Source organism: Geotrypetes seraphini, chromosome 12, assembly GCF_902459505.1.
Source record: "Geotrypetes seraphini chromosome 12, aGeoSer1.1, whole genome shotgun sequence".
NCBI classification, from domain to species: Eukaryota; Metazoa; Chordata; class Amphibia; order Gymnophiona; family Dermophiidae; genus Geotrypetes; species Geotrypetes seraphini.
In genome coordinates this window covers 65,737,278-65,762,380 of record NC_047095.1, presented here as the reverse complement: position 1 = coordinate 65,762,380, position 25,103 = coordinate 65,737,278, and the positions used below count along the sequence as shown (strand labels likewise).

The following is a 25,103-nucleotide window of genomic DNA, read 5'->3' as shown; positions in this document are numbered from 1 at the left end:
TTTATGGTGGAAAGATTGAGCCCACCAAAACCCTACTATTGGGGTGCTAGACAGGTTTGGGGAGAGTTTTAAAGGGCTCACCATAAATTATAAAGAGCTTATGGTGAGATGTACATCTGGCACTCTTTGTGTGAAGTTCACAGCAGTACCCTCTAAGGTGCCCCACTGTTCTGTTGGCATTGTCAGCGCTTTATTCGAGATCCAGAAACAATGTGAAGAAGACATGCTTATCCCCAAGGACAGAAAGAGAAGGTGAAACGGAAGGTACCAAAGATTATTTATCTTCTGAATACAACTTAGCTTTCCCGTTTTCTTTTCCTTCAGTGACAGCGCCTACATAAAAGCTATTTTTGACCTCTGCTTCTTGGTGGACCTTAGATTTCGTTGGTATCCATTCCACAGTAACCTCATATTCCACTTAAGTCCCCAAGGATTTCGATTTCGGAAGGCCTGCCGACTGGCTCATCAGCACACAGGTATTTTCCAAAGCTCATCATTTCTAGAATTTGCTTTGCCAAACTCTTTATCACAAGTTGCTGTACTTTTGCTCACTGATGTTTTTTTTTTTTGTTAAGATAGAAAATCCGAGATAAAATAAAGCTTAAACTAGGCTCAGCTAGTGTAAATTCTCCTCCTCCACACACTACTTAAACCTAGAGTCAATAGCAGGGATCTCCAAAGTCCCTCCTTGAGGGCCGAATCCAGTCGGGTTTTCAGGATTTCCCCAATGAATATGCATGAGATCCATGTGCATGCACTGCTTTCAATGCATATTCATTGGGGAAATCCTGAAAACCCGACTGGATTCGGTCCTCAGGGAGGGACTTTGGGGACCCCTGATCAATAGCATGGAATCTTGCTATTCTTTGCGATTCTGTCAGGTACTTGTGACCTAGGGTTTCCAGATTTTCCAATTGGAAAATCTGGACCCCTAGACCCGCTCCCAGGCCCGCACAATTCGACCCATCCCTGCCCTGATATGCCCCAATCCTGCCCCCAATCTCACCCTAGCCCTGCCCCAGCCCTGCCACCCGCTGCCTGTTCTTGTAGGGCAGGAGGTCATCCATGCATGCGCGTGATGTCATCATGTGGCATCCCCGCATGAGTGGATGCCCTCTTGCCCAACACTGATTTCTTCAAACCTTTTTCAAAACCCGGACAAAGTGCTGGGTTTTGAAAAGCCCCTGGACATGTCCTCAAAAGAAGAACATGTCTGGGGAAATCCGGATATCTGATCATCCTATTGGCCATTGTTAGAAAGAGGATACTGCACTAGATGGACCAATACTCTGACCTACTGTGACTGTTCTTATGGGAGTATTTTATTTTGGGGTTATTATTTATCATTTTTTATTTTGAATTTGCTAACTCACCTTATCTGGAGAAAAGATGGAAATGACTTTAAAGTCTAAAACATAAAGAAAATTGAAACAGGAACTCCAGGTAGGTAAGACTAGTCTCAGTTAGGGCGCTGGGCTTTGACCAGAGGGCCGCCGCGTGAGCGGACTGCTGGGCACGATGGACCACTGGTCTGACCCAACGGTGCCAATTCTTATGTTCCAGTGGTAATGATAGGAAGTAAACAGGAGTCATATAGACAGTCATACTAGAGAATGACATGGGGACAAGTTTTTCCCCGTCCTCGCAGGAACTCAATTTCACTGTCCCGTTCCCATGAGTTTTGTCACTGTCCCCATTCCTGTAAGCTCTGCCTTAACCGCACAAGCCTTAGACACTTATGATTTTAAAGCGCTTGAGGTTTGCGTGGATGAGGACGGAGCTCAGGCATTGGTGGAATGAACCATTATGACATCACAATCTGAGCTCTAGAATGTTGCTACTTAGGATTTTAAAGGGTTTGACGTTCGAGGCTTATGCAGATGAGGATGGAGTTTAGGCATTGGTGGAATGAGGCATTATGATGTCACAATCTGAGCTCTAGAGTCTAGAATGTTGCTACTTAGGATTTTAAAGCGTTTGAGGCTTGTGCGGATGAGGATGGAGCTTGCAGGAATTGGACAGGGACAGGAAAAGAACTCACTATGACAGAACAGGAAAATGAGTTCCTGCGGGGACGGGAAAAAATTTGTCCCTGTGTCATTCTCTAAGTCATACCTCTAAATTTGCAGTGTTGGCACTTTCGCAGGTAAGTGAACACTTATGTCAATGATCTCACAGCACCTATTCACTGCTAATCATTTTGTTAAACCAGGTACTAATCTGCTTTGAAGACTATCCCGCCAATATTCAGTGCCGGGTCATGTCTGGGACATGGTACTAAATACTGGGGCATAATTCTGGGTGGCCTGGCTGCCTGAAGCCAGTAGCGTAGTAAAAGAGGGGGGGGGGGGGGCGGGTGGGGGAGGACCGCCCCAGACGCCACCCTCCCCTGCGTACCTCTTGAAACGTTCACTGGCACGAGCAGCAGTGGCCTAGTGTGGGTGAGTGGCGCCCCTCTCCCTCCCTCTTCCCCGCCCCCTTCCCTTTTAAAATTTGTCAGTGTGAGCAGCGTGCTGCCCACTTCGGTGTCTGCTCACCTTTGATGTCGCTTCCTAGACACGGGTCCCGGAAGTGATGTCAGAGAGAGCGCCAAAAGGTACGGGGGAAGGCAAGGGGCACGGGTAGGCAGGGGAACGAGTGGCCGGGCGGGAAGTGAGTGAGCGAGCAGGGGGGTGGCAGAGAGGAGGAGGGGGTGCTACTGCGCCTTTAGGAAGACCGCGCCCCTCTCACTATGCCACCGATGAGCATCTTCCACCTGCTGCTCGCGCCAGCCTCGGATCCCTTCTGACGTCAGGTCCTGGCATTGGGACTAGGACGTGACATCAGAAGGGAGCTGAGGCTGGCTCAAGCAGCAGGTAGAAGGCGCTGCTCGCACCGACAAACGTATCAAGAGATACAGGTGTGGGGGGTGCAATCAAGTAACAGGGAAGAGCAGGGGAGGGGGTCCATGACAATGAGATGCAGGGCATTACCGCCCCAGGCGCCAACCTCCCTGACTATACCACTGCCCGGAGCTTATATTAGCCCGGACGATATTCAGCCAGGCCTGCATAATAGTTCTATGGGCCCCAGCAGACTTTCGAGCTGGGGTGTGCACAAGTGTTTTTGTAAAAAAATAATCCGCCCTCACCACTGCCTTCCTACTTCCTTAGAGCACTATTTTCCCTCTACACGAAGAGCACAGAGTCAATTCTGCGAGGAGAGCACAGATTCCTCTCGGTATGTGGAGTGCAGCTTCAGCCCAGTGTGTTGAGCATGGCTCCATCCTGGGGGATCGGCTTGGCTGTGGGAACAGGAGCTTCATCCTTACGGGGGACCTCAGTTCTTTCTATGATACTTAAGCGCAGCTCCATCTTTACTGCTGGGGTCTTGAGACTTCTCCCAGGTTGTGATACAGGGGCATGTCTTCTGTCCTGGGGTGAGATCCTGCTCCAGTTCAGAATACAAGCTCAGGTTCGGCCTGCAGAGTACAAACCAGCTCTGCACGGGAGTTTCATTGCTGAAAGTAGGCCAAGCCTTCACTACGGGTACTAGTCGCTCCTTTAAATCTTAGCACAGGACTTTTATATATCCATAAAAATTCTAGTGGTAACCCCCCCCCCCCCACACACACACACACACTTAAGGAGTGAGTATGCAGTACTGACCACATAAGTTCATTTGAAAATTGGATCCTTATGAAGAAGAACCTGTTTCTCATTTTCTTGCACAGATGAAGTGATAAAGCAGAGGAAAGCTGCCCTTGCGAATGAAAATGAACCGGAAAAGATTCAGCAGAAGAGACATTTAGATTTTCTGGACATTCTTCTCTGTGCCAAGGTACTGATCGGAAGCCCTCGGAACGTTGCTTCCTGCTCTAGGCCAGATTTGTGGCTTTGCTGTGATTTGTGTTTATTTAAGTGTGTATGCTTTGTTCGGACTGGGATTTTATTGTTTCGTATTATGAGATATACATTGTTTCTGCGATTTTATTGTATAATTCGATGCACTATTTAGATTTTAGCAAAGCCTTGGACAGTGCTCCACGAAGACGTCTAATAAATAAACTGAGTGCCCTCGGGATGGGCCTCAAAGTGACGGGCTGGGTTAGAAACGGGTTGAATGGAAGACAACAGAGGGTAGTGGTCAATGGAGATCGCTTTGAGGAAAGGGAGGTTACCAGTGGTGTGCCTCAAGGTTCTGCTCTTGGGCCTGTTTTTTAAAAACATTTTTATAAGCGATATTGCTGAAGGGCTGTCGGATAAGATTTGCCTCTTTGCAGATAATACCAAAACCTGCAACACAGTAGACACCCCTGATGGTGTGAATAACATAAGGAAAGACCTAGCAAAGCTTGAGGAGTGGTCTGAAATTTGGCAACTAAGATTTAATGCTAATAAATGCAAGGTCATACATTTGGGCTGCAAACACCTGAGGGAATGGTACAGTTTACAGTGTGAAGAATTTTTGTGCATGAAAGAGGAGCTGGACGTGGGTGTGATAGTATGTGATGATCTTAAGATTGCCAAACTGGTTGGAAAGGCAACGGTGAAAGCTAGAACGATCTTGGATGCATAGGGAGAGGAACAGATAGGAGGAAAAAAGAGGTATTGATGCCCCTGTACAAGACTCTGGTGAGTCCTCATTTAGAATGGTGAGTATAATTATGGAGATCACACCTTCAAAAAGATATAAACAGGATGGAGTCAGTCCAAAGGAAGGCCACGAAAATGGTCGGTGGTCTACATCGTAACGCATACAAGGACAAACAAAGATCTCACTATGTATACTCTGGAAGAAAGATGGGAGAGGAGAGATATGATAGAGATATTTAAATACTTACGTGGCATAAATACACATGAGGTGAGTCTCTTTCAATTGAAAAGAAACTCCATACAATCAAAGGCTAAATGGCCCATCCACTATCTCCTCCTCACCCTAAGAGATCCCACGTGCCTATCCCAGGCTTTCTTGAATTCAGACACATTCTCTGTCTTTACCACCTCTTCTGGGAGACTGTTCTACGCATCTACCACCCATTCTGTAAAAAAATTTTTTCCTTAGATTACTCCTGAACCTAGCACCTTTTAAATTCATCCTATGCCCTCTCATTCAAGAGCTTCCTTTCAAATGAAAGAGACTTGACTCATACGTATTTATGCCATGTAGGTAAACATCTCTATCATATCTCCTCTCTTCCACCTTTCCTCTAGTCTAAAGTATACATATTGAGATCTTTAAGTCTGTCCCCATATGCTTTATGACAAAGACCATGCACCATTTTAGTAGCCTTCCTCTGGACCGACTCCATCTTTTTGAAGGTGCGGCCTCCAGAATTGGATCTACTATGATTAAAAGGTACTGTTTTATTGGAGAAATATAAAAATCAGTTTGAAGTATACCTTTTGCTTATTCTGAGGTTTCCTATTTAGGATGAGAACGGAAAAGGTCTCTCGGACAAGGATCTCCATGCTGAGGTGGACACCTTCATGTTTGAAGGTCACGATACCACAAGCAGTGGCATCTCCTGGATCTTGTACTGCATGGCCAAGTACCCGGAGCATCAAGAGAAATGCAGGGAGGAAATCCAGGAGATTCTAGGAGACCGTGACACGGTGGAATGGTGAGAGCTTCTCTATTCAACAGCTCAGCTGTTGTTTCAATTTGGGTTTCCTTTTGTGGGGGTTCACTTTAACTAGGAGGTTTAAGTCTTCTGCACTAGCAATGATCATAACATCTTTGCATTCCCAATGAGGTTGCATGGTAGATTATTAATCCGCAGTTTCTCAGTCTTAGCCTTATGGAAGAAGAAAAGTCCATGTTCCTCTGAAGGATCAGATCCTGCTCTATGATCTCAGTGAAAAAGTGCCTGAGAACCCAATGATTTATCCCAGGATCTTCTATTTCAGGCATGTGCAATTCTGGTTCTTGGTGTAGAGAGCATTCTGGTTCTGCTTGATAGAACAGCTCAGCAGAGACCTCTAGTAATATTACCTGATGAACTTTGAACTGGAAAGTTCTTAAAGCTTTCAGATCAGAGAGCTGTCTGTCTCTCTTTCCAGATGAACAGTGGGAGGAGGAGATGCAATTTGGAGGGAAACTGTTGATATAAATACAAGTCTAGTAGGAATAGTCTTGTTTTTGCATCAGGCTCCCTGAAAACTGTATCATTGCTGTAAAAGGAGAGGATTGGATCTTGCCACCCATGTGGAAATACATTTATTAACAGGGAGGAGCGTCTGGCTAGCACAACCAATGCACCTACAGCAACAAGGAATGGGGTGCACCTAACAGACCCTAGAAAAATCAGCTGAGTTGCATCAGGAGGATCCTGGTACGAGTAACCAGCCATGCATCACCATCCTGACACTGGAGAGGGGAAAAGAGTAACCAGATCATGCTTGGAGAAGAAAACGTGCATCAGAGGAGGGTCCCAGGAGAAACAACATGACAGAGTACCTCAATGGGGGTGAGTCCAGTGGGGGAAGGGACTACCTATAAAAACTTTGTATCTGATAAGGAGGACATTACAGAGGAGCTCTCTTCTGAAGAAAGGGTCCAAAGAGAGTACAGATATAAGGGACGTTTACCCAGGCCAGAATCTCTATCAAGGCAGAGAGTTCGAAGGGAACCTACTACAGATTGTAAGTGTTTGAAATGACTTTATTTGACTACTGCTTGAATATCTTAGTGCTGAGGAGTTGTCCCATGTTTGATTGCATCATCTGAGATTAAGTAAACTCTTTGGCTCAGAATCAAAACATCTGACCTGGAACAACTTATCGGACGAAAAGACAGTGTTGAGTGTGTGGGTTAATGTGCTAAGCAGCCTCCCACTCCTGCTGGTCCTGGCCCTGACAAACAAACTCAAAATTGACTAAAATTAACCCACCCTGATGCTTGGTAAATAAAGGGTACCTTAATGGCATGAGAGAGAGAGAAGAGGGAGAGAAAAAGCAGAGAGCAGAGAGAGAACTAGGGGCAGCGGTGAGAGTTAGCTCCACCCACCCCCGACATCACCCACTGGAGCTCCCCCTTAAAAGGGAAGGAGCCAATGGTGAACTAAAGGCTCAGGCAGATGAGCAGGAGGAAGAAGGAGTTTAGAGGGGAAGAAAGCAGGCAAACGAGAAAGAGAGGAGGGGGAGAAAAACCAGAAGGAAGCAGAGAGCAGAGAGAGAACTAGGGGCAGCAGCGAGAATTAGCTCCGCCCACCCACCCCCGATGTCACCCACCAGAGCTCTCCCTTAAAAGGGAAGACCCGACGGCGCTCAGCTGTTTGGCGCACGTCAAAGGTGAGCGTTAAAGGTGTTCGCCTTAACGAGAGCTCCTTCATGAAGGGCCTTAAGAAGGGACTAGTCACTGAAGAAGAACAAGAGGACAGCCACAGCAGACACAGAGGATAGCCACAACAAACAACAGACCGGCAAGCGGACAACAATGGAAGCAGCAGACAGAAGCCGGAAGTTGAACTACTCAGTTTTCTGCACTGTCTGCCATATGTATGACTACCTCCCCTCTGGGAGGTGTTCTTATGTATGTACTCAATGCGAGGAGCTGGAGAGCTTGAAGAAACAAATCAGACTCCATTGTCTTGTCTTTGTGGCTATTCCATTACAATGCAGGTCCCTCCCATGTTTAAATGGTATTCATTTGGATGTTTTTAACTTGGATATTTTTGTGGTTAAAAATGGCGAATAAAGTTAGACATTCTGGCGGCTTACATGTTCTGCAGCCATGACGTCCAAATAGTTGACTTTTGAAAAAAAAAAAAAAAAATTATGGATGTCTAGCGGTTCCTCCGCTCCCAACTTTGGATGTTTTGCGGGAAATGTGCAAAGTTGGACTTTGACATTCTATCAAAAATGCTCCTTCACATATATTATTCACAGTATATCAGTCAAAGTTGAAATGTAAAAGAACAATCTGGAAGGCAGAATACTGGAACTGGAAGCACTTCAAGGAGTGGAGGAGGAGGACAGAGAGGCAGAGAATGTCAAGACAGAGGAACCTATTGAGGAAGAAGTCCGGGAGTTAGAGAAGTTCATTGAGGAGGAATACAGGGAGTCCGTAGAAAATCACCAGCGATAGTGGAATTGTCAAGTTACATCTACAGAGAGTGAGTATCACCTGGAGGCAACCACAAGGAAGAAATGGGTGACACAGCGAGATCTGGAAACAGCGGGGGAACCCACACAAAGACGAGTCCAGTACAAGCCAACGCCAGGGTGAGGGAAGATGGAAGTGCACAGAGGACACAGACCTACGGCTGGAGAGATGGTCATACAACAGGGACATGGACCTGCAGCTACAAAGGCAAGAGAAGATAGAGAGGACAGCAATAATCATGGGGAACGCCATCATCAGACAAGTCGACAGCCACATAGCAGGAGGAAGATAGGATCGTCTGGTGACCTACCTACCGGGATCCAAGGTAGAAGATATAGTGAGCCGCATCGACAAGATCATTGACAGCATGGAAGAGGAAGATGGTGATCCATGTGGGGGCAAACAACGTGAGCAACAGGAACTATAGCAGGGAAGGACTGAAGGACCAGTTCTAGATCCTAGAAGGGAAGCTAAAGACCAGAACGCAGAGGGTAGCGTTCTCGGAGATCCCATGGCCGATGAGAAGAGGCAGATGGAGCTGCAAGCAATCAACGCATGGATGAGGCACTGGTGTGAGGAAGAAGGATTCCACTTTAGGACAACATTCTGTGGGAAGAGCAAGCTATTCAGGAAGGATGGACTCCACCTCAGCGGAGTTGGACGAGGCTAATTGCAAGCAACATCAAGAGAGAAATTGAGAAGTTTTTAAACTAAGAAGAAGGGGAAAGTCAACAGTTGACCAGGAGTCGATGGTTTGAGAACCGGTATACCCAGAGGATACCATGCAGGAAAACAGTGGGGAAGACTCACCAGATCATAGGCAAAATAGAAATACTGACGGACCAAAAAGGACACAAGAGGGAAGAATTTGCAAGAAAGTAACAGGCGGCAAACTCAAGTGTATGTACACAAATGCAAGAAGCCTAAGAAACAAGATGGGGGAATTGGAAGCTATTGCACAAAAAGATAACATTATCATCGTCACGGAAACATGGTGGAACGAGGAAAATGCCTTGGACACTGTGCTACCAGGATACAAGCTATACCACAGACAGAATAGGTCAAAAAGGTGGAGGTATTGACTTATACATCAAAGAAGGAATTGAGTCTTCTGGAGAGAACATGCCGGAAATGAAAAATAAGGTAGAGTCACAGAAGGATTGCGAAGACCTGCAATGTGACATAAACACGCTTGAGAAATGGGCCACGACATGGAAAATGAAGTTTAACATGGATAAGTGTAAGGTGATGCATGTCGGTAACAAAAATTTTATACACGAATACAGGATGTCTGGTGCGGTACTCGGAGAGACCCCCCCCCCAGGAAAGAGACCTGGGTGTACTGGTCGACAAGTTGATGAAGCCGTCCACGCAATATACGGCAGCTGCGAAAAGGCAAACAGAATGTTAGGAATGATTAAAAAGGGGATCACGAGCAGATCAGAGAAGGTTATCATGCCACTATACCGGGCCATGGTACGCCCCCACCTGGAATATTGCATCTAGCACTGGTCGCCGTACATTAAGAAGGACATGGTACTACTCGACAGGGTCCAGAGAAGAGCGACTAAAATGGTTAAGGGGCTGGAGGAGTTGCCGTACAGTGAGAGATTAGAGAAACTGGGTCTCTTCTCCCTTGAAAAGAGGAGGCTGAGAAGGGACATGATCGAAACATTCAAGATAATGAAGGGAATAGACTTATTAGATAAAGACAGGTTGTTCACCCTCTCCAAGGTAGAGAGAACGAGAGGGCACTCTCTAAAGTTAAAAGGGGATAGATTCCGTACAAACGTAAGGAAGTTCTTCTTCACCCAGAGAGTGGTAGAAATCTGGAACGCTTTTCCGGAGTCTGTTATAGGGGAAAACACCCTCCAGGGATTCAAGACAAGTCTAGACAAGTTTCTGCTAAACAAGGACATATACTGGTAGGGCTAGTCTCAGTTAGGGCGCTGGTCTTAGATTAGAGAAACTGGGCCTCTTCTCCCTCGAACAGAGGAGATTGAGAGGGGCCATGATCGAAACATTCAAGATAATGAAGGGAATAGACTTAGTAGATAAGGACAGGTTTTTCACCCTCTCCAAGATAGGGAGAATGAGAGGGAACTCTCTAAAGTTGGAAGGGGATAGATTCCGTACCAACGTAAGGAAGTTCTTCTTCACCCAGAGAGTGGTGGAAAACTGGAACGCTCTTCCAGAGTCTGTTATAGGGGGAAACACCCTCCAGGGATTCAAGACAAAAGTTAGACAAGTTCCTGCTGAACCAGAACATAGACAGGTAAGGCTAGTCTCAGATAGGGCACTGGTCTTTGACCTAAGGGCCACTGTGGTATCGGACTGCTGGGCACAAAGGACCACTGGTCTGACCTAGCAGCGGCATTTCTTATGTTCTTATGTAAATGACAGGCAGGAGTTAGCACATTCAAAACATACCATTTTGATATTGGGACAAAAGTCTGAACTGTTGTGGAAGAAAAGAGGGAAAAAGGAGAACAGCAGAAACATTCAAACTGTTTTATTTATTTATGTACCAGTTATAGCCTAAGCGGTTCCTGGTGGGCTCAGTGGGAGATTAAGTGACTTGCCCAGGGTCACAAGGCACAACGTAGGATTTGAACCCACAACCTCAGGGTGCTGAGGCTGTAGCTTTAACCACTCCCTCTTGGACTATAATGTTCTGTCAAGCAGTAGATGAAAAAAGCAGCAAAGATGCAACTTCGGACGGTAAAAGTTCTGGCAGAGAACAAGCTAGTCAAGCAGCCAAAGGATATGCATTTCCCAACCACAAAAGTGAAGCCCAGAGAAGAATCAGAATATTGCTGGAGTGGGTTGCATATTTTTGAGAATTCTGTTGCTTTTTTTTTTTTTTTTTTTCTTCTAAATTTCAAATGGGGAGCCATTTCCCACTGGCAAGCAGAATTAGCATCACCGATCATAGTGGTGTTATGTCAGCAACATGTGCTCCTGTCCACCCAATCAGAGGGCATCAGAGCACATAAACATGGCTATGCATTTATGCTGCGCCCTGGAAGAAAACCATCATTGCAAGGAGGACCCCCAACCTAACAGCCGTGAAGACTCTAAGGTGTACAGTAACAACAGGCTTCAATTCACTTCAAGGCCTGTCACCCTATAAACAATCCTGGATACAGATTCAAACCATTCAGAATACCACAGTGGGTCTCTGCTTGAAACCTAAGGTGACCCTTTCCTTGGGAGGGTTGGACTTCGGCTAGATAAGGCACCACTGGTGCTGTCGGGATCCTGACAATGTGAGGAGGAGGACTTCTTTTGGGTCTGAGGAGTCCTCTAACTTGCAAGGGCCTGAGTAGTGTCCAGAAGCAAACAGGTCAATATTCAGCTGCTGGCAGTTAGTGTATTTCATGCACTGGCTAAATTAGACTCCGATATTCAATGCCAAGCCAGGCACTATGCTTGAATTTAAAGAAAAATTACAAATTAATAACAGTAGCTCTACAAGTTTATTTTTCAATTCTATCAGCACTCTGGGATGTGTACCATTACATCATCCAGTGTTACAGAGATTTGTTTGAGTTTCTCTGATTCATCAGAATTGAATACTTTTTCTGGCACTGGTATCTCCCCCATAACTTCCTCAGGCATAGAATTCATATAATCTCTCCACTATGGCCTTGTCTTTCCTGAGAGCCCCTTTTATCCCTCAGTCGTCTAGCGGTCCATCTGATTCTCTTCCCGGCTTCTTGCTTTTAATATTCCTAAAAAAGTTTTTATTGTATGTTTTTGCTTCCAGTGCAATCTTCCTTTCAAGGTCTCTCTTCACCTCCTTATTAGTGCCTAGTATTTGACTTGACATTCCTTGTGCTGTTTACAGTTGTTTTCATTTGGATCCTTATTCCACTTTCTGAAGCATTCTCCTTTAGCTCTAATAGCTTCCTTCACCTCACTCGTTAACCATGCTGGCTGCCGTTTGGTATTCCTTCCTCCTTTTTTAATACATGGAATATATCTAGTCTGGGCTTCCAGGATAGAAGTTTTGAATAACATTCACGCCTGATGTATATTTTTGACCTTTGCAGCTGCACCTCTAAGTTTCTTTTTTGCCATTCAACTCATGTTATAATCATAGTCTCCTTCTTAAAGTTAAATGATGTTGTATTGGATTTCCAATATGAGGGAAAATAAGGGGTACACGCGTGCGGCAGGGAGGAGGGGGTTGGGGTTGGGAAGGAGCAGGGGATAGTCAGACATTTCCACAAATAACTTTGTTTGCATTTCCAAAAGCAGCAAAAGTTCAATGCTGCACTTCCCAAATTGTAGTGCCACGAAAATGCTCTGTTAGTGACGATAACTTTGAGAATTCTGAGACTTTAAACATAAAGCCGAGTAATCATAAAGCGATTAGCATTAAGAACATATAAGAACATAAGAAGCGCCATCTCCGGATCAGACCTTCGGTCCATCAAGTCCGGCGATCCGCACACGCGGAGGCCCTGCTAGGTATTCACCTGGCTTATTTTATAGCCAACCATATCTTTATATGCCTATCTCAAGGAGATATGCATCTAGTTTGCTTTTGAAACCTAGGACTGTCGATTCCGCAATAATCTCCCCTGGGAGAGTATTCCAGATGTCAACCACTCTCTGTGTGAAGCAGAACTTCCTGACATTAGTCCTGAACTTGCCCCCCCTTAGCTTCATTTCATGTCCTCTTGTCCGTGTCAAATTGGACATTGTAAATAATCTTCTCTGCTCTATTTTGTCAATTCCTTTCAGTATTTTGAAGGTCTCGATCATATCCCCACGCAGTCTCCTTTTCTCAAGGGAGAACAATCCCAGTGTTTTAAGTCGATCCTCATATTCCAGTTTCTCCATACCCTTCACTAGTTTAGTTGCTCGTCTCTGCACCCTCTCCAGCAGTTTTATATCCTTCTTTAGGTAGGGAGACCAATGTTGGACGCAGTATTCCAAGTGGGGTCTGACCATTGCCCTATAAAGCGGCATTATAACTTTCTCCGATCTACTCGAGATTCCTTTCTTTATCATGCCCAACATTCTATTTGCCTTATTTGCCGCTGCCACGCATTGTGCCGACGGCTTCAGGGTCCTATCTATCAGTACACCCAGATCTCTTTCTTGTTCACTTTTCCCCAGAGTTGCACCTGACATTCTGTACTCGTATTCCTTATTTTTACTGCCTAAATGCATTACCTTGCATTTCTCCACGTTGAACTTCATCTGCCATTTCTCCGCCCATTTTTGTAACCGACACAAATCGCTCTGGAGTTCCTCACTGTCCTCCTGCGATCTGATTGCCCGGCAGAGTTTTGTGTCGTCTGCAAACTTGATGATCTCACTGGATGTTCCGTTTTCCAGGTCATTGATATAAATATTAAAAAGGATCGGCCCAAGTACCGAGCCCTGGGGCACACCACTAGTCACTCTCTCCCAGTCGGAGAACTTCCCATTTATGCCCACTCTCTGCTTTCGGTTTTCCAGCCATTTGCCTATCCATCTTTGTATATCTCCCTCTATGCCATGGCTTTGTAGCATCCTGAGAAGTCTTTCGTGTGGAACTTTGTCAAATGCTTTCTGGAAGTCCAAGTATATTATGTCCACCGGCTTTCCACTATCAATTTGCTCGTTCACGGTCTCAAAGAATTGGAGTAAATTCGTCAGACACGATTTCCCTTTCCTGAATCCATGTTGACTGGGTTTCATCAAGTCGTGTGTGTCCAAGTGCTGAACTATGCTATCCTTGATCAGTGATTCAATCATCTTGCCGGGGACAGACGTAAGACTCACAGGTCTATAGTTGCCCGGTTCTCCTCTCGATCCTTTTTTGAAAATTGGCGTGACGTTCGCTTTCCTCCAGTCGTCTGGTATCTGACCAGTTCTGATTGACAGGTTTGCAAGTTTTTGCAATAACTCTCCAATTTCAATCTTCAATTCCTTCAAGACTCTCGGGTGAATTTCATCCGGTCCAGGTGATTTGTCACTTTTAAGTTTGTCGATCTGATAGTATATCTGGGCTAAGTCCACTTCAACTGTGGTGAGGCTGTCTTCTATTTCTCCTGCAAACACTTTCTCCGCTTCAGGTATTGTTGAGGTGTCCTCCTTCGTAAAAACGGACGCAAAGAAGGAATTTAGTTTGTCTGCGATTTGTTTATCTTCCTTGATGTACCCTTTTCTTCCCTTGTCGTCCAGGGGTCCCACTGCCTCTTTTGCAGGTTTTTTCCCTTTCACGTATCTAAAGAAGGGCTTGAAGTTTTTGGCCTCCCGGGCTATTTTTTCCTCATAGTCCTGTTTTGCTTCCCTCACCGCCTTGTGACATTTCTTCTGTTCATCTTTATGTTTGTTCCAGGCTTCGGTTGTCTTCGTGCATTTCCATTTTTTGAAAGAGTCCTTCTTTACCTTTATGGCTTCCTTCACCTGTATGGTAAGCCATGCCGGTTCTCTTTTGCCTTTAGTTCTCCGATCTTTGGAAATCCTCGGAATGTAGAGATCTTGTGCTTCTGCAATAGTATTTTTCAATAGGCACCATGCCTGATCTACTGTTTCAAGTTTGTCCACCATCTTCTCGAGTTAACTCGTGATTTGTTGAGAATTTATCAACTCTGTTTTTAAACATTAAACACATTTCTTCCTAAGTGCAACGGTTGTGTAATTGATTTTAAGGCAAATTAAAATCCAATTAAAGCAGTTAACTACTACTTAACTATCTTTGCAGTAGTTGTCTCATGTAGTTAAATTAGTGCAAGAAAATATAGTTAATCTGGAAGTTAAAACTAGTTTATTTTAATAAAGTGACTATAAAAGTTATTATAGCTGGCACTGAGAGAAAGACTGAAGGGAGGGAAGAGGGAACAAATTCTGGACTGGGGGGAGCAGAGGGGAGAGGACAGAAGGAAGAGTGGAAAAGGAGAAAGAGGAAAAAAGAGATACTGGACCCAAAATAACCTCCCTTTTTACAAAACCGCGATAGCATTTTTTAGCGCAGGCCAGCACGCTGAATGCTCTGCGCTGCTCCTGCTATGGTAATCGTGGTTTTGTAAAGGGGGGGGTAGGTAAATTACTTATATATGCAGACTTTTTCATATTAATTTTTCAGAAAATTAATGGAGGAGGTCTTGCTCTGTAGATGTATGTGGGATGGGGGAGTGGTCAAGGCTGAATAGATATACACTTCTCCCTCCGTATTCATGGTTTCAGCATTTGCGGTTTTGATTATTCACGGTTTTTAGCTTGCTGGCTCCTCCCCCCCAAATTACATCAGCTTGGTGTCAGGTCAAAAGCGCGCCGGGACAAAGGCCGCGCACAGACAATTGAGCGCAGCGCGGAGGCGCGCACCGCAGAAAATTACTGTTTTTAGGGCTCCGACGGGGGGAACCCCCCCACTTTACTTAATAGAGATCGCGCCGCGTTGTGGGGGCGTTGTGGGGGGTTTGGGGGGTTGTAACCCCCCACATTTTATTGAAAACTTCACTTTTTCCCTGTTTTTAGGGAAAAAGTTAAGTTTACAGTAAAATGTGGAGGGTTACAACCCCCCAAACCCCCCACAACACCGGCGTGATCTCTATTAAGTAAACTGGGGGGGCTCCCCAACAAAATCCCCCGTCGGAGCCCCTAAAAACTGTAATTTTCTTCGGCGCATGCCTCCGTCTTGAGATCAGTTGTCGGCGCGCGTCTTTGTCTTTCGCGGGGTTGTCTATGAACCCATCAGCTTGCATAGACAAATTGCTGATTCCAAGCGTTTACAGAGAAAATCGCCAATTCCCAGCACTTTCTTCACCGTGTTTTGCCTCTCCTTCAGGAACAGGCCAGGTCTCCCACCATGTTATTCGTGGTTTCACCATATTCACGACGATTTCTAATAGAAAACAGTGAATAACATATGAAAAAGTTATTTGCAGTTTTTTGTATTTGCGGTTCTGTTAATCCCCTATCACAGAGAATACGGAGGGAAAAGTGTAGTACATTCAGACGTGATACCAGGGGAAGAATCCACAGGAATCATTCTAACATACAAATAATCTAATGTTATAGCCGATAATGCCTTCTAGCTCCAGCCCTGAAGTCTTTACTTCTCTTTGGATGTGGATATTTATGCCATAATGTGCCTTACAATGGAAAAGGGTACAGCAATTAAAATAAAGAGAGAACCATTTCTGTAAGTGATCTCATAGCACTTGTTATACTTGTTTTTAGGGAAGACCTTGGTAAGATGACTTATACCACAATGTGCATTAAGGAGAGTCTCCGCATGTATCCGCCAGTCCCTGATGTGTTACGGCAGCTCAAGAAACCTATCACTTTCTTTGACGGGCGCTCTCTCCCTGCAGGTCAGTTTTCTATGGCAGATATCACTATGAGCCAGGGTTGGCCCAACCAATAGGCAAGTTGAGGCAGTCACCTATGGCAGCAGCTTCTGCTAACAACACCCCTCTCCTCCAGTCACTCCCTATCCATTTCCGCCTACAGTTCAAACGGATTGACTTACAAGTGCATTCACTCTGCAGCTCCTCAATAATCTGTCCTTTCTTATCTCTCCCTATATTCCTCCCTATTTCAACCAGGTATGTTGTGGCTTTCTGCTGACAGTCAACTTCCAGAATGGAAAAAATCCTTCCCCATCCACCCTGGACCTGTATTTGTTAAAGCAGGGACCAGTCAAAAACTCAGTTATAGCAGTGGCTGCAACAATTTGGGGTTTTACAGATGAATTGGGTAGGGAACACTCTACCCCTAGGCTTTACCTTTTGTATAGAAGTAGGAGGGCCAGAGCCACTCCAAAGCCTTGGAGTGATGTGTGTTAAAGCGGCTGCTCGGGCCACTGAACCTTTATAGTGCAATGTTGTTGGAGCCAGCATAGTGCTCAGCTTTTGCACTGGCTCCTGCTTTACAAAGAACAGGTTTGCAAGCAGGGAAGACTAGCGTTGGGGGTTGTTGGCTATAGAAGGAATGCTGAAGCTGGGGAAAGGGAGATAAATTGTTGTTGATTTTCCGTTTAGCAAAACTGGCAACCCTCAGAGAACCTGAACACAAAGCCATTTGTGCCAGGGGGGCGTAAGAAGTTGAAGGGATAAGTTTCTAACAGTCCTATTTCTAAGCGTCCTATGGCAAGTAGCATATGCTGACACTGTTAGAAACGACTCCTTGAATAAATATGAGAGTCATGGATTCCCTTTTAATAAGCTCTATCCCCCCCATTTCTCGCAGACTCCTTGGTTATGCTGAGCATTTATATTATACATAGACTTCCCGATGTGTGGCAAGATCCGGAGGTATGTTTCTATTTTTCTTCTTGGACCATTCAGTTGGTTTAGTATGATTTACCCGTGCAGGGGGTGGGGTAGTTTTTCAAGTCATTGATTGTGATGAAGAATTTATCTAGAATGAGGGTCTGGAGGTTGTGTGTTGGGCATTCTTCCATTTTCCATCCTAGGTTCCTAGGAGATGGAGGAGGCACATCATCAAAGTCTTACAAGCTCACTAGATTCAACCACCACTCCCTTTACTCTTCACTACCAAAAATAGTCCAGGCAGTGTTGTCTTTTTCTGCAGACACCTTTACTGATGGTTCCCCCCAGAAGAATGTGGAGCAGTGGTTAAAGCTACAGCTTCAGCACCTGTGGTTGCGGGTTCATCATTTAATCTTATCTATTGTTTTGCCTTTTGTCTTTGTTTTGTTCTATTTCTATCATTTAAATTTCTCCAGAATTCTACTGTTCAACGGCTCCCCCTTCTGCTTCTATTCCTTTCTCTCCTCTCTTCCAAAGTATTTAGATCAATGCTGTCTTGTTAAAATGTTTATTTTATTTTTATTTTTCCTCTAACTCTACTTTTCACTTCTCTATTACCCTCCAGGTACATTAGATAGATTGTGAGCCCACCATGCTTGAGTACCTGAATAAATTCATGTACACTGTTCTGAGCTCCCCTGGTTGAATATCAACCCCTAATACATAATTGGAAAGCAAATAGGAGGAATAAGATTAGAGCATTAATCCTTTAATAACTGTTTATTAAACATCACCGGTGTTAAAATTCCTCACTCTTTATTTTCCCCTTATCTTCTTTCTTTAGTACTTTAGTTAGATTGTGAGCCTTCGGGACAGTAAGGGAATTTTTCAAGTACCTTTCTTATTTCTAATCTTAATGTATATTTTCTGTAAACCGCTTAGAACCTAACGGATGTAGCGGTATATAAGAAATAAATTACATTACATTTACATTACATTTCTTTTTGACCTACAAGTGTATTCACTCTGCACCTCCTCAGTGTCTCTCCTCTCTGATCTCTCCCTATACTCTGCCCCAGAAACTCCTTTCATAGGTAAGACTCTCTTATCATTACCCTCCTCCTCTACTACCAACTCCCGACTCCGTCCCTTCTAGTTTGCTGCATTGTATGCTGGGAACAAACTGCCTGACTCGGTATGTCAGGCCACATCTCTGGCAATATTCAAAACGGTGTCAGGTCAAAAGCGCGCCGCAGAAAATTACAGTTTTTACGGCTATGATGGGGGGAGGCGTGGGGGGGGAACCCCCCACTTTACTTAATAGAGATCGCGCCTCGTTGCGGGGGCGTTGTGGGGGGCGTGGGGGGTTGTAACCCCCCACATTTTACTGAAGACTTCACTTTTTCCCTGTTTTTAGGGAAAAAGTTAAGTTTACAGTTTAGATTGTAAGCTCTTTCGAGCAGGGACTGTCTCTCGCGTGTTTAAGTTTCAAGTTTTATTACCATTTGATGAATCGCTTATACAAATTTTCTAAGCGATGAACAACTTAAAAAGTCACTAGTTAGTGGTCCAACAGATAATCGGGTATAAAAGACAACGTACATAATAAATAAACCGACTAGCAATTTTTGCAGTCAGATTAAAGACAGACATGATCAAAGAGGGAAAGGGGGGAAAAGTTACAATTCATTTTTATATTGAAAATTACGTAAAAAGGAAAAAACGAGAGGGAAGGAAAAGGGTTAATATCTATAACAAAAGTATGCAGAGTCCAAAATAAAACATATTAAATATTAAAAGCGTCTTGAAACAAAAAAGTTTTCAAAAGTTTTTTAAAAGAGGTGAGATCTTTTTCATTTCTGATATAGTGTGGCAATGAATTCCACAGTTTAGGAGCCATAACAGAGAACATGTCACTTCTTCTTGTGCCCACGTTTTTCAAAGAGGGGACCGTTTATTGTACAGTGCTACCTGCATCTGGTAGTGCTGTAGAAATGATAAGTAGTAGGAGAAATAAAATCTTCATAACCTCATCATACACAAGATCCAAATTCCTTGATGTCCTCGAGGGCTTATATTCTTTTGATTTTCCAAAGTTCTGACAAACTCTATCACTTACGAAATGTAGAACTGCAAACTCTTAGAACCAGAATTGTTGCTGGAGAAGAATAATAATAATAATAACAGCTTATATACCGCAATACCGTGAAGTTCTATGCGGTTTACAGAAGATTAAGCAAAGGTAACAAATTGATTGACTTTAAGAGGGGAGGAAGAAAGAGAATTAATAGGACAGGAAAGTCATTGTTGAGGAGAGAGTGAACAAGAGAAGTTGGCTGCCACACGCTCTAGCCGTAGTCTTAGCCTTCCACCTAAGGGCTTCTTTTGGTAAAGTCAGAATAGTAGGTGACAGAGTTGGATACCTAAATCAGAAAGTAAGAAAAAGACGTTGGCCCCATTGCCAAGAGAGAAGAAGAAATGAAGTGACTAACACAAGCACAAGCATAGAACTACAGACAGAAAGACAAAAAGGAAATAGAGAGAATATATAGTATTATTTTTTGCATCTCCAAATATCACTGGTTGTAGATACAGGTCTTTTTTGGATAGGATGCTTGCATTTCAAGCACGTAAACAGTCCTGGTTGGGTAATTATATTAGTGGAGCCATGTTGTCCTATGGCGTATTTCGGAAAAAAATTAAGACTGTACTATTTGATAAATTCATTTCCTAATTGAAGTTTTATTCATAACAAAAACCCTACACTATTTATACTTTAGCAAACATGTTGTACTTTTATTATTACTGTTTTGTATTTCGCTGATTGTCCAGCTCTCTTCTGTGGAAACCGCCTAGAAATCGTTTGATTGTGGTGGTATAGAAGAATAAAGTTATGTTATTTAAAATTCATCTTACTGAATGGTGATAATTCTAGACACTCATAGAGTTCCTATGAGCGTTGGGAGCAGCACAGCGCATTCAGTGCGATGGTCTACACTAAAAACCGCTATTGCGGTTTTGTAAAAGGGGGGTTAGTTTGAAAAGTAATTAGTTATAAAGAAGTACAAGTTCTTGTACTTATCTTTCCTGAGAAGTTGAAATTCAGAGTAGAGAGTTGCACGGGGACAGAAATCCCACCCATCCCCGCCAGGATCCTCTCTGTCCCCACCCGATCCCACCAGGATCCTCTCCGTCCCTGCCAGGATCTTCTCTGTCCCCACCCGTCCCCGCCAGGATCCTCTCCTTCCCCACCCATCCCCACATGGAATTACCTCCAACCCCGCCCATCCCCATAAAAATCAGCAATTACTTCTGACAGGATCATCAATTCCACAGTTTCTTTTGTGTTTCCGCTGCTGTTTTCCTTGTGGAATCTCTTTGGTGGAACCCTTTTTTTGTTTTCTGTTCAGGTAATTAACTTATAAACCCTCTCTTTTACTAAGGCTGACGTGTCCATTATATTATATGGACGAACCCTGCTTCCAAAGCCTTCCATCCCCTTGGGAGTCCCGTGGGCCAAAGGGAGATCCCCGTGGGAGTCCCGCGGGTTAGGGGGGGGATTCCCACGGGACTCCCGTGGTATTCCCGCAATCTCCGTTCCCGTGCAGACCTCTAATTCAGAGTAGTAGTCTTAAAAATAAAGAACATAAGAATAGCCTAACTGGGTCAGACCATTGGTCCATCTAGCTCAGTAGCCAATACATACAGTGGACATTTCAGGTCACTAGTACCTGGCAAAAGCCCAAAGAGATTGAAGGACGTTAGATACTGTGAAAGTTCACTTGGGTTCTGTTTTAACTAACTTTATGATTTTTATGCTTTCAATAATATTTATTCTGATACCAGTATTTTAATTATCTTTGCAATAATATCATGTACATTTTTATATTTTATACTTTATTGTGACGGTGACAGTTACCCTTATTTAACATCTAAATCTTGGGCAAAATAAAAAGAAGTGTAAATAAATTGAATGAGCTTAGTTTGCTTGTATATTTTTATGTGAAAGTAGCAGCTGGTTTGAGGTAAAAGGAAAGGTTAGCGACTACATTTTTGGGTAAGCTGACTTTCAAAAAAAATGGATATATCAGTTACACCACTGACACGGGCCCTCTGCAGCTGAGAGCAGATTCATGCAAAAAAGCCAGCTCTTTCCCCCTGGACACAGAGTGGGGAAAGGGCCTTCTCTCTGAGATTCACAGGGACTGGATTCTTCCTTTGCAGGTGTTTGACCCACTGAGGTTTTCACCGGAGAATTCATCTGATCGACATCCTCACGCTTTTGTGCCGTTTGCTGCTGGTATAAGGTACAGTGCACTCCTCCCCCCCCTGCTGGGAAGATAGGGAAGTCCCAGCTCTCCCCTCATGGACTCTCAGACCCTAATTTGGGACCCTTTTTTCTAAGTGGCAGTAAGCAGTAACACATCCTTACTATCAAATAAACACGGCGCTAGTGGCAAACGCTCATGGCACCCACATGCTAAAAAATATTGAGGACTTGAGTTTATAGTTAATTATCCAATTCCTAATATTTTGCTAGATCATTACTATTTGTATCTCTTCCTTTTCTATACAAGTGTATACTTGATATGTTAATGAAAATATGATAAATTAATAAATGAAAAGTACAGGGATAATGTCTACTAAATAGGGGGAATTGAGGGCACACATGGTAACAGCCATGCAATTGTGTGGCATCTTAAAGCCCTGCTAAAAAGAGGCCTCAGCACGTGGTAAACCCATATGATAAAACCAGTGCTAGCCACTTTATAGCACGGCTTAGTAAAAGCAACCCTTTAAGTTTCATGGAAGTCCATGCCCACTACATATTTGCCCCAAAGCTCCCCCTGAGGGGGGTGCGTCGAGGGCAGGAGGGCCTGGGATCCCTCCTGCCCATATCTTAGTGGGGATGGGGGGTACGGGGTTCGCCTGGGCAGGAGGGCTTGGGCTCCCTCCTGCCCAATCATAATTGGCGGGGGAGGGGGGGAGGTGCCGCGGGGCAAGAGGGTTTGGGCTCCCTTTTGCCCCGATCTTCGTCCTCCTGAAACACCTCACCCTACAGGACAAACTCCGCCTCTCTCACAGAACATCACTGTTCGCATTTCCTTCTCCCAAAGGATGCAAATTCAAAAAATTCCTCAAGAGGACCCTCTCCTTTCAAGCAGGGATCTTAGTCTTTTCCGGGTTTAGCTTTAGTTTGGAGTTTGTTGACCATTGTTCTACGTGGTTAATGATTGATAAGATGAAGTGTCTGGTTTCAGTTGACAATGTAGAGATGGGGACGATGATCGTGATGTCATCCACGTAGATGTATGATTGGAGGTTCAGGTTGGAAAGTTCCTGGCCTAAGGAGGACATGTATAGGTTAAATAGGGTGGGGGAATAAAGGGGAATCTTGGGGGGGCACCACAAGGGTTGGTCCAGATCTGGGAGTAGATTTGCTCACTGGTGACTTGGTAGGATCGGTTTCTAAGGTAGCCTCTGAACCAGTTGAGTGCATGGTCGGAGATACCTATGGCATCTAGCCGGTTGAGTAGGATGTCATGGTCCACCAGGTCGAAGGCGCTGCTGAGGTCAAATTGGAGCATTAGTGCGTGTTTCCCTGAGCTGAGTAGTTTTGCGATGTGATCAATGATGGAGGCTAAGGCTGTTTCGGTGCTGTGGTGTGAGTGGAATCCCGATTGGTATTCGTGAAGTAATGAGAATTTATCTAGGTAGTTCGTTGATTAGGCCTTCCATCGCTATGGTGAAGAGGGGGATGTTGGCTACTGGTCTATAGTTGGATGTTGTTGATATGGGGTCTATTCTTAAATAAATAAATATTAACAAAATTGACCAGACTTTGGCATAACTACTGTCCGAGACTCACCATTTTGGATTTTATGATTTACTGTGTTATTTTGCTATAAGCTTCATGCATGTGTGTATGGGGGGGGGGGGGGGAGGAGGCTCCATATTATGATCTGGCTTGTGTTACAGATTAAGTGCACTGGTAATAAAATACAGAGGCCAAAAGTGCATTTGTCCACCAGATACACATCCACTGTACATTTTAAATGCCCATTTCACCTCTAATAGCAGGTGCATAATTAGTTAACCCCCCCCCCAAGTGCTAAATGCTGTAATGCGTGCACGCGCCCTCTTCCCTTCCTTCGTACCTCTTTTATTCCCTAGGCGCCAGCAGCATCACGAACGTGCTGCCCTCATCGTGTCGGCTCTCCCTCCGATGTCATTTCCTAGGCGCGGGACCTGCAAGTGACATCAGAGATAGCCAACACCAATTCAGGCAGCACGTTCATGATATTGCTCCCGCAGAGAAAATTAAGCCTAAGAATTGCCACTGGTCCATCACGCCCAGCAGTCTGCTCACGCAGCGGTCCCCAGGTCAAAGACCAGTGCCCTAACCGAGACCAGCCCTACCTGCGTTCGTTCTGGTTCAGCAGGAACTTGTCCAACCTTATCTTGAATCCCTGGAGGGTGTTTTCCCCTATGACAGACTCCGGAAGAGCATTCCAGTTTTTTACCACTCTCTGGGTGAAGAAGTGGTAGAAAACGTTTGTACCTTTTAACTATAGAGCAGGGGTGTCCAACCTTTTGGCTTCCCTGAAAATTTTTTTTCTGGGGCTGCACAAACGTGCAAACGCTGCAGCAAGACAGAGGAGGGAGCCGGCAAGACGGTAAACACCCGGGGGCAGCAGAGGAAAACACTGCATCGCCCTCGACCGGGGCCGCACAAAATACTTCACGGGGCCGCAGGTTAGACACCCTCTCGTTCTCTCTACCTTGGAGAGGTACAAGAGAGCATTTAGCACTCGGGGAAGGGAATGGGTGCATGGCAGGGAGGATCGGGGGGGAGGCGGAGAGGAAGATGGGTGCTGGCACCCCCAACTAGACGGCGCCTGGGGTGGTCTGTCCCCCCGCCCCCTCCCTTACTGCACCACTGATTAGGGCAGTGGTTACTCTGGTTGCATTAAATCTTTTCTCTTCTGGTGTCTCAGGAACTGCATCGGACAAAATTTCGCCATGAACGAGATGAAAGTGGCCGTCGCTCTGACCCTGCAGCGCTTCCAGCTCTCCCCTGACGAAAGCCGCCCCCCTATCAAAATGCCTCAGATAGTTCTGAAATCCTTGACCGGTATCCACCTGTATTTAAAGAAGACTAAGCAGACCCGCCAGTAACTACTTGCAAACTGCACGCGCAAGTCCAGATGTCAAATAAATGGAGAGAGAAATGTTTGCTTTCATTTCATGGACATTGGCGATTTTAAACAGAGTAAAATGATGCAAAGTAAACCCTCCATCTCTCTACCACAAAGACAGAGAATGAAAGCAGATGAAAACTGCAGGGCCCATCTAGTCTGCCCATCCATGATACAATACAGCAGAGCCTGCCTGATCTACTGCTATTATTAATTATTTCTGTAGCGCTACGCAGCGCTATACAGAGTCACAAAGAAGACAGTCCCTGCTCGAAAGAGCTTACACTCTAAACAGACAAACAAGATATCATGGATGCAGTTAAGGGGAAGGTTAATCAGCTGCCTGGGTTGGAGGGCAGAGGGGAGTACAGGACAATGAAGCCATTGTGACATCACTGAGGAGGTTGGCTCTTATTGGTGGAATGAGGCATTATGACATCACCATCTCTGCTCTGCTTCCCAAAGACTGAAACTCTTCACACTACTACTACTGCTATGAATTATTTCCATAGCGCTACCAGATGTACGCAGCACCCCCCCCCCCCCACCCCCCGAAGTCTCCCACTGCGGCTTTCAGTTGACTGAAATGTTCTTCAAATGC

The 25,103-nt window shown here is 44.8% G+C and overlaps 1 protein-coding gene across 3 annotated transcripts in view; it reads left to right on the top strand.

The window, feature by feature from the left end:
• Positions 1 to 24,822, top strand: part of LOC117346553 (cytochrome P450 4B1-like) — a 41,723-nt gene extending 16,901 nt beyond the window's left edge. For 2 of the 3 annotated variants that reach the window (XM_033916316.1, XM_033916315.1), the window contains exons 6-12: positions 325 to 476; positions 3,713 to 3,819; positions 5,412 to 5,602; positions 16,270 to 16,403; positions 17,281 to 17,345; positions 21,528 to 21,610; positions 24,302 to 24,822. In XM_033916316.1, the coding sequence (XP_033772207.1) occupies positions 325 to 476; positions 3,713 to 3,819; positions 5,412 to 5,602; positions 16,270 to 16,403; positions 17,281 to 17,345; positions 21,528 to 21,610; positions 24,302 to 24,482 (913 nt within the window). In that variant the 3' untranslated portion in view covers positions 24,483 to 24,822. Of the gene's footprint in view, positions 1 to 324; positions 477 to 3,712; positions 3,820 to 5,411; positions 5,603 to 16,269; positions 16,404 to 17,280; positions 17,346 to 21,527; positions 21,611 to 24,301 lie in introns of those variants that run through there. The other variant, XM_033916317.1, reaches the window with a different exon arrangement.
• Positions 24,823 to 25,103: the final 281 nt, after the last annotated feature.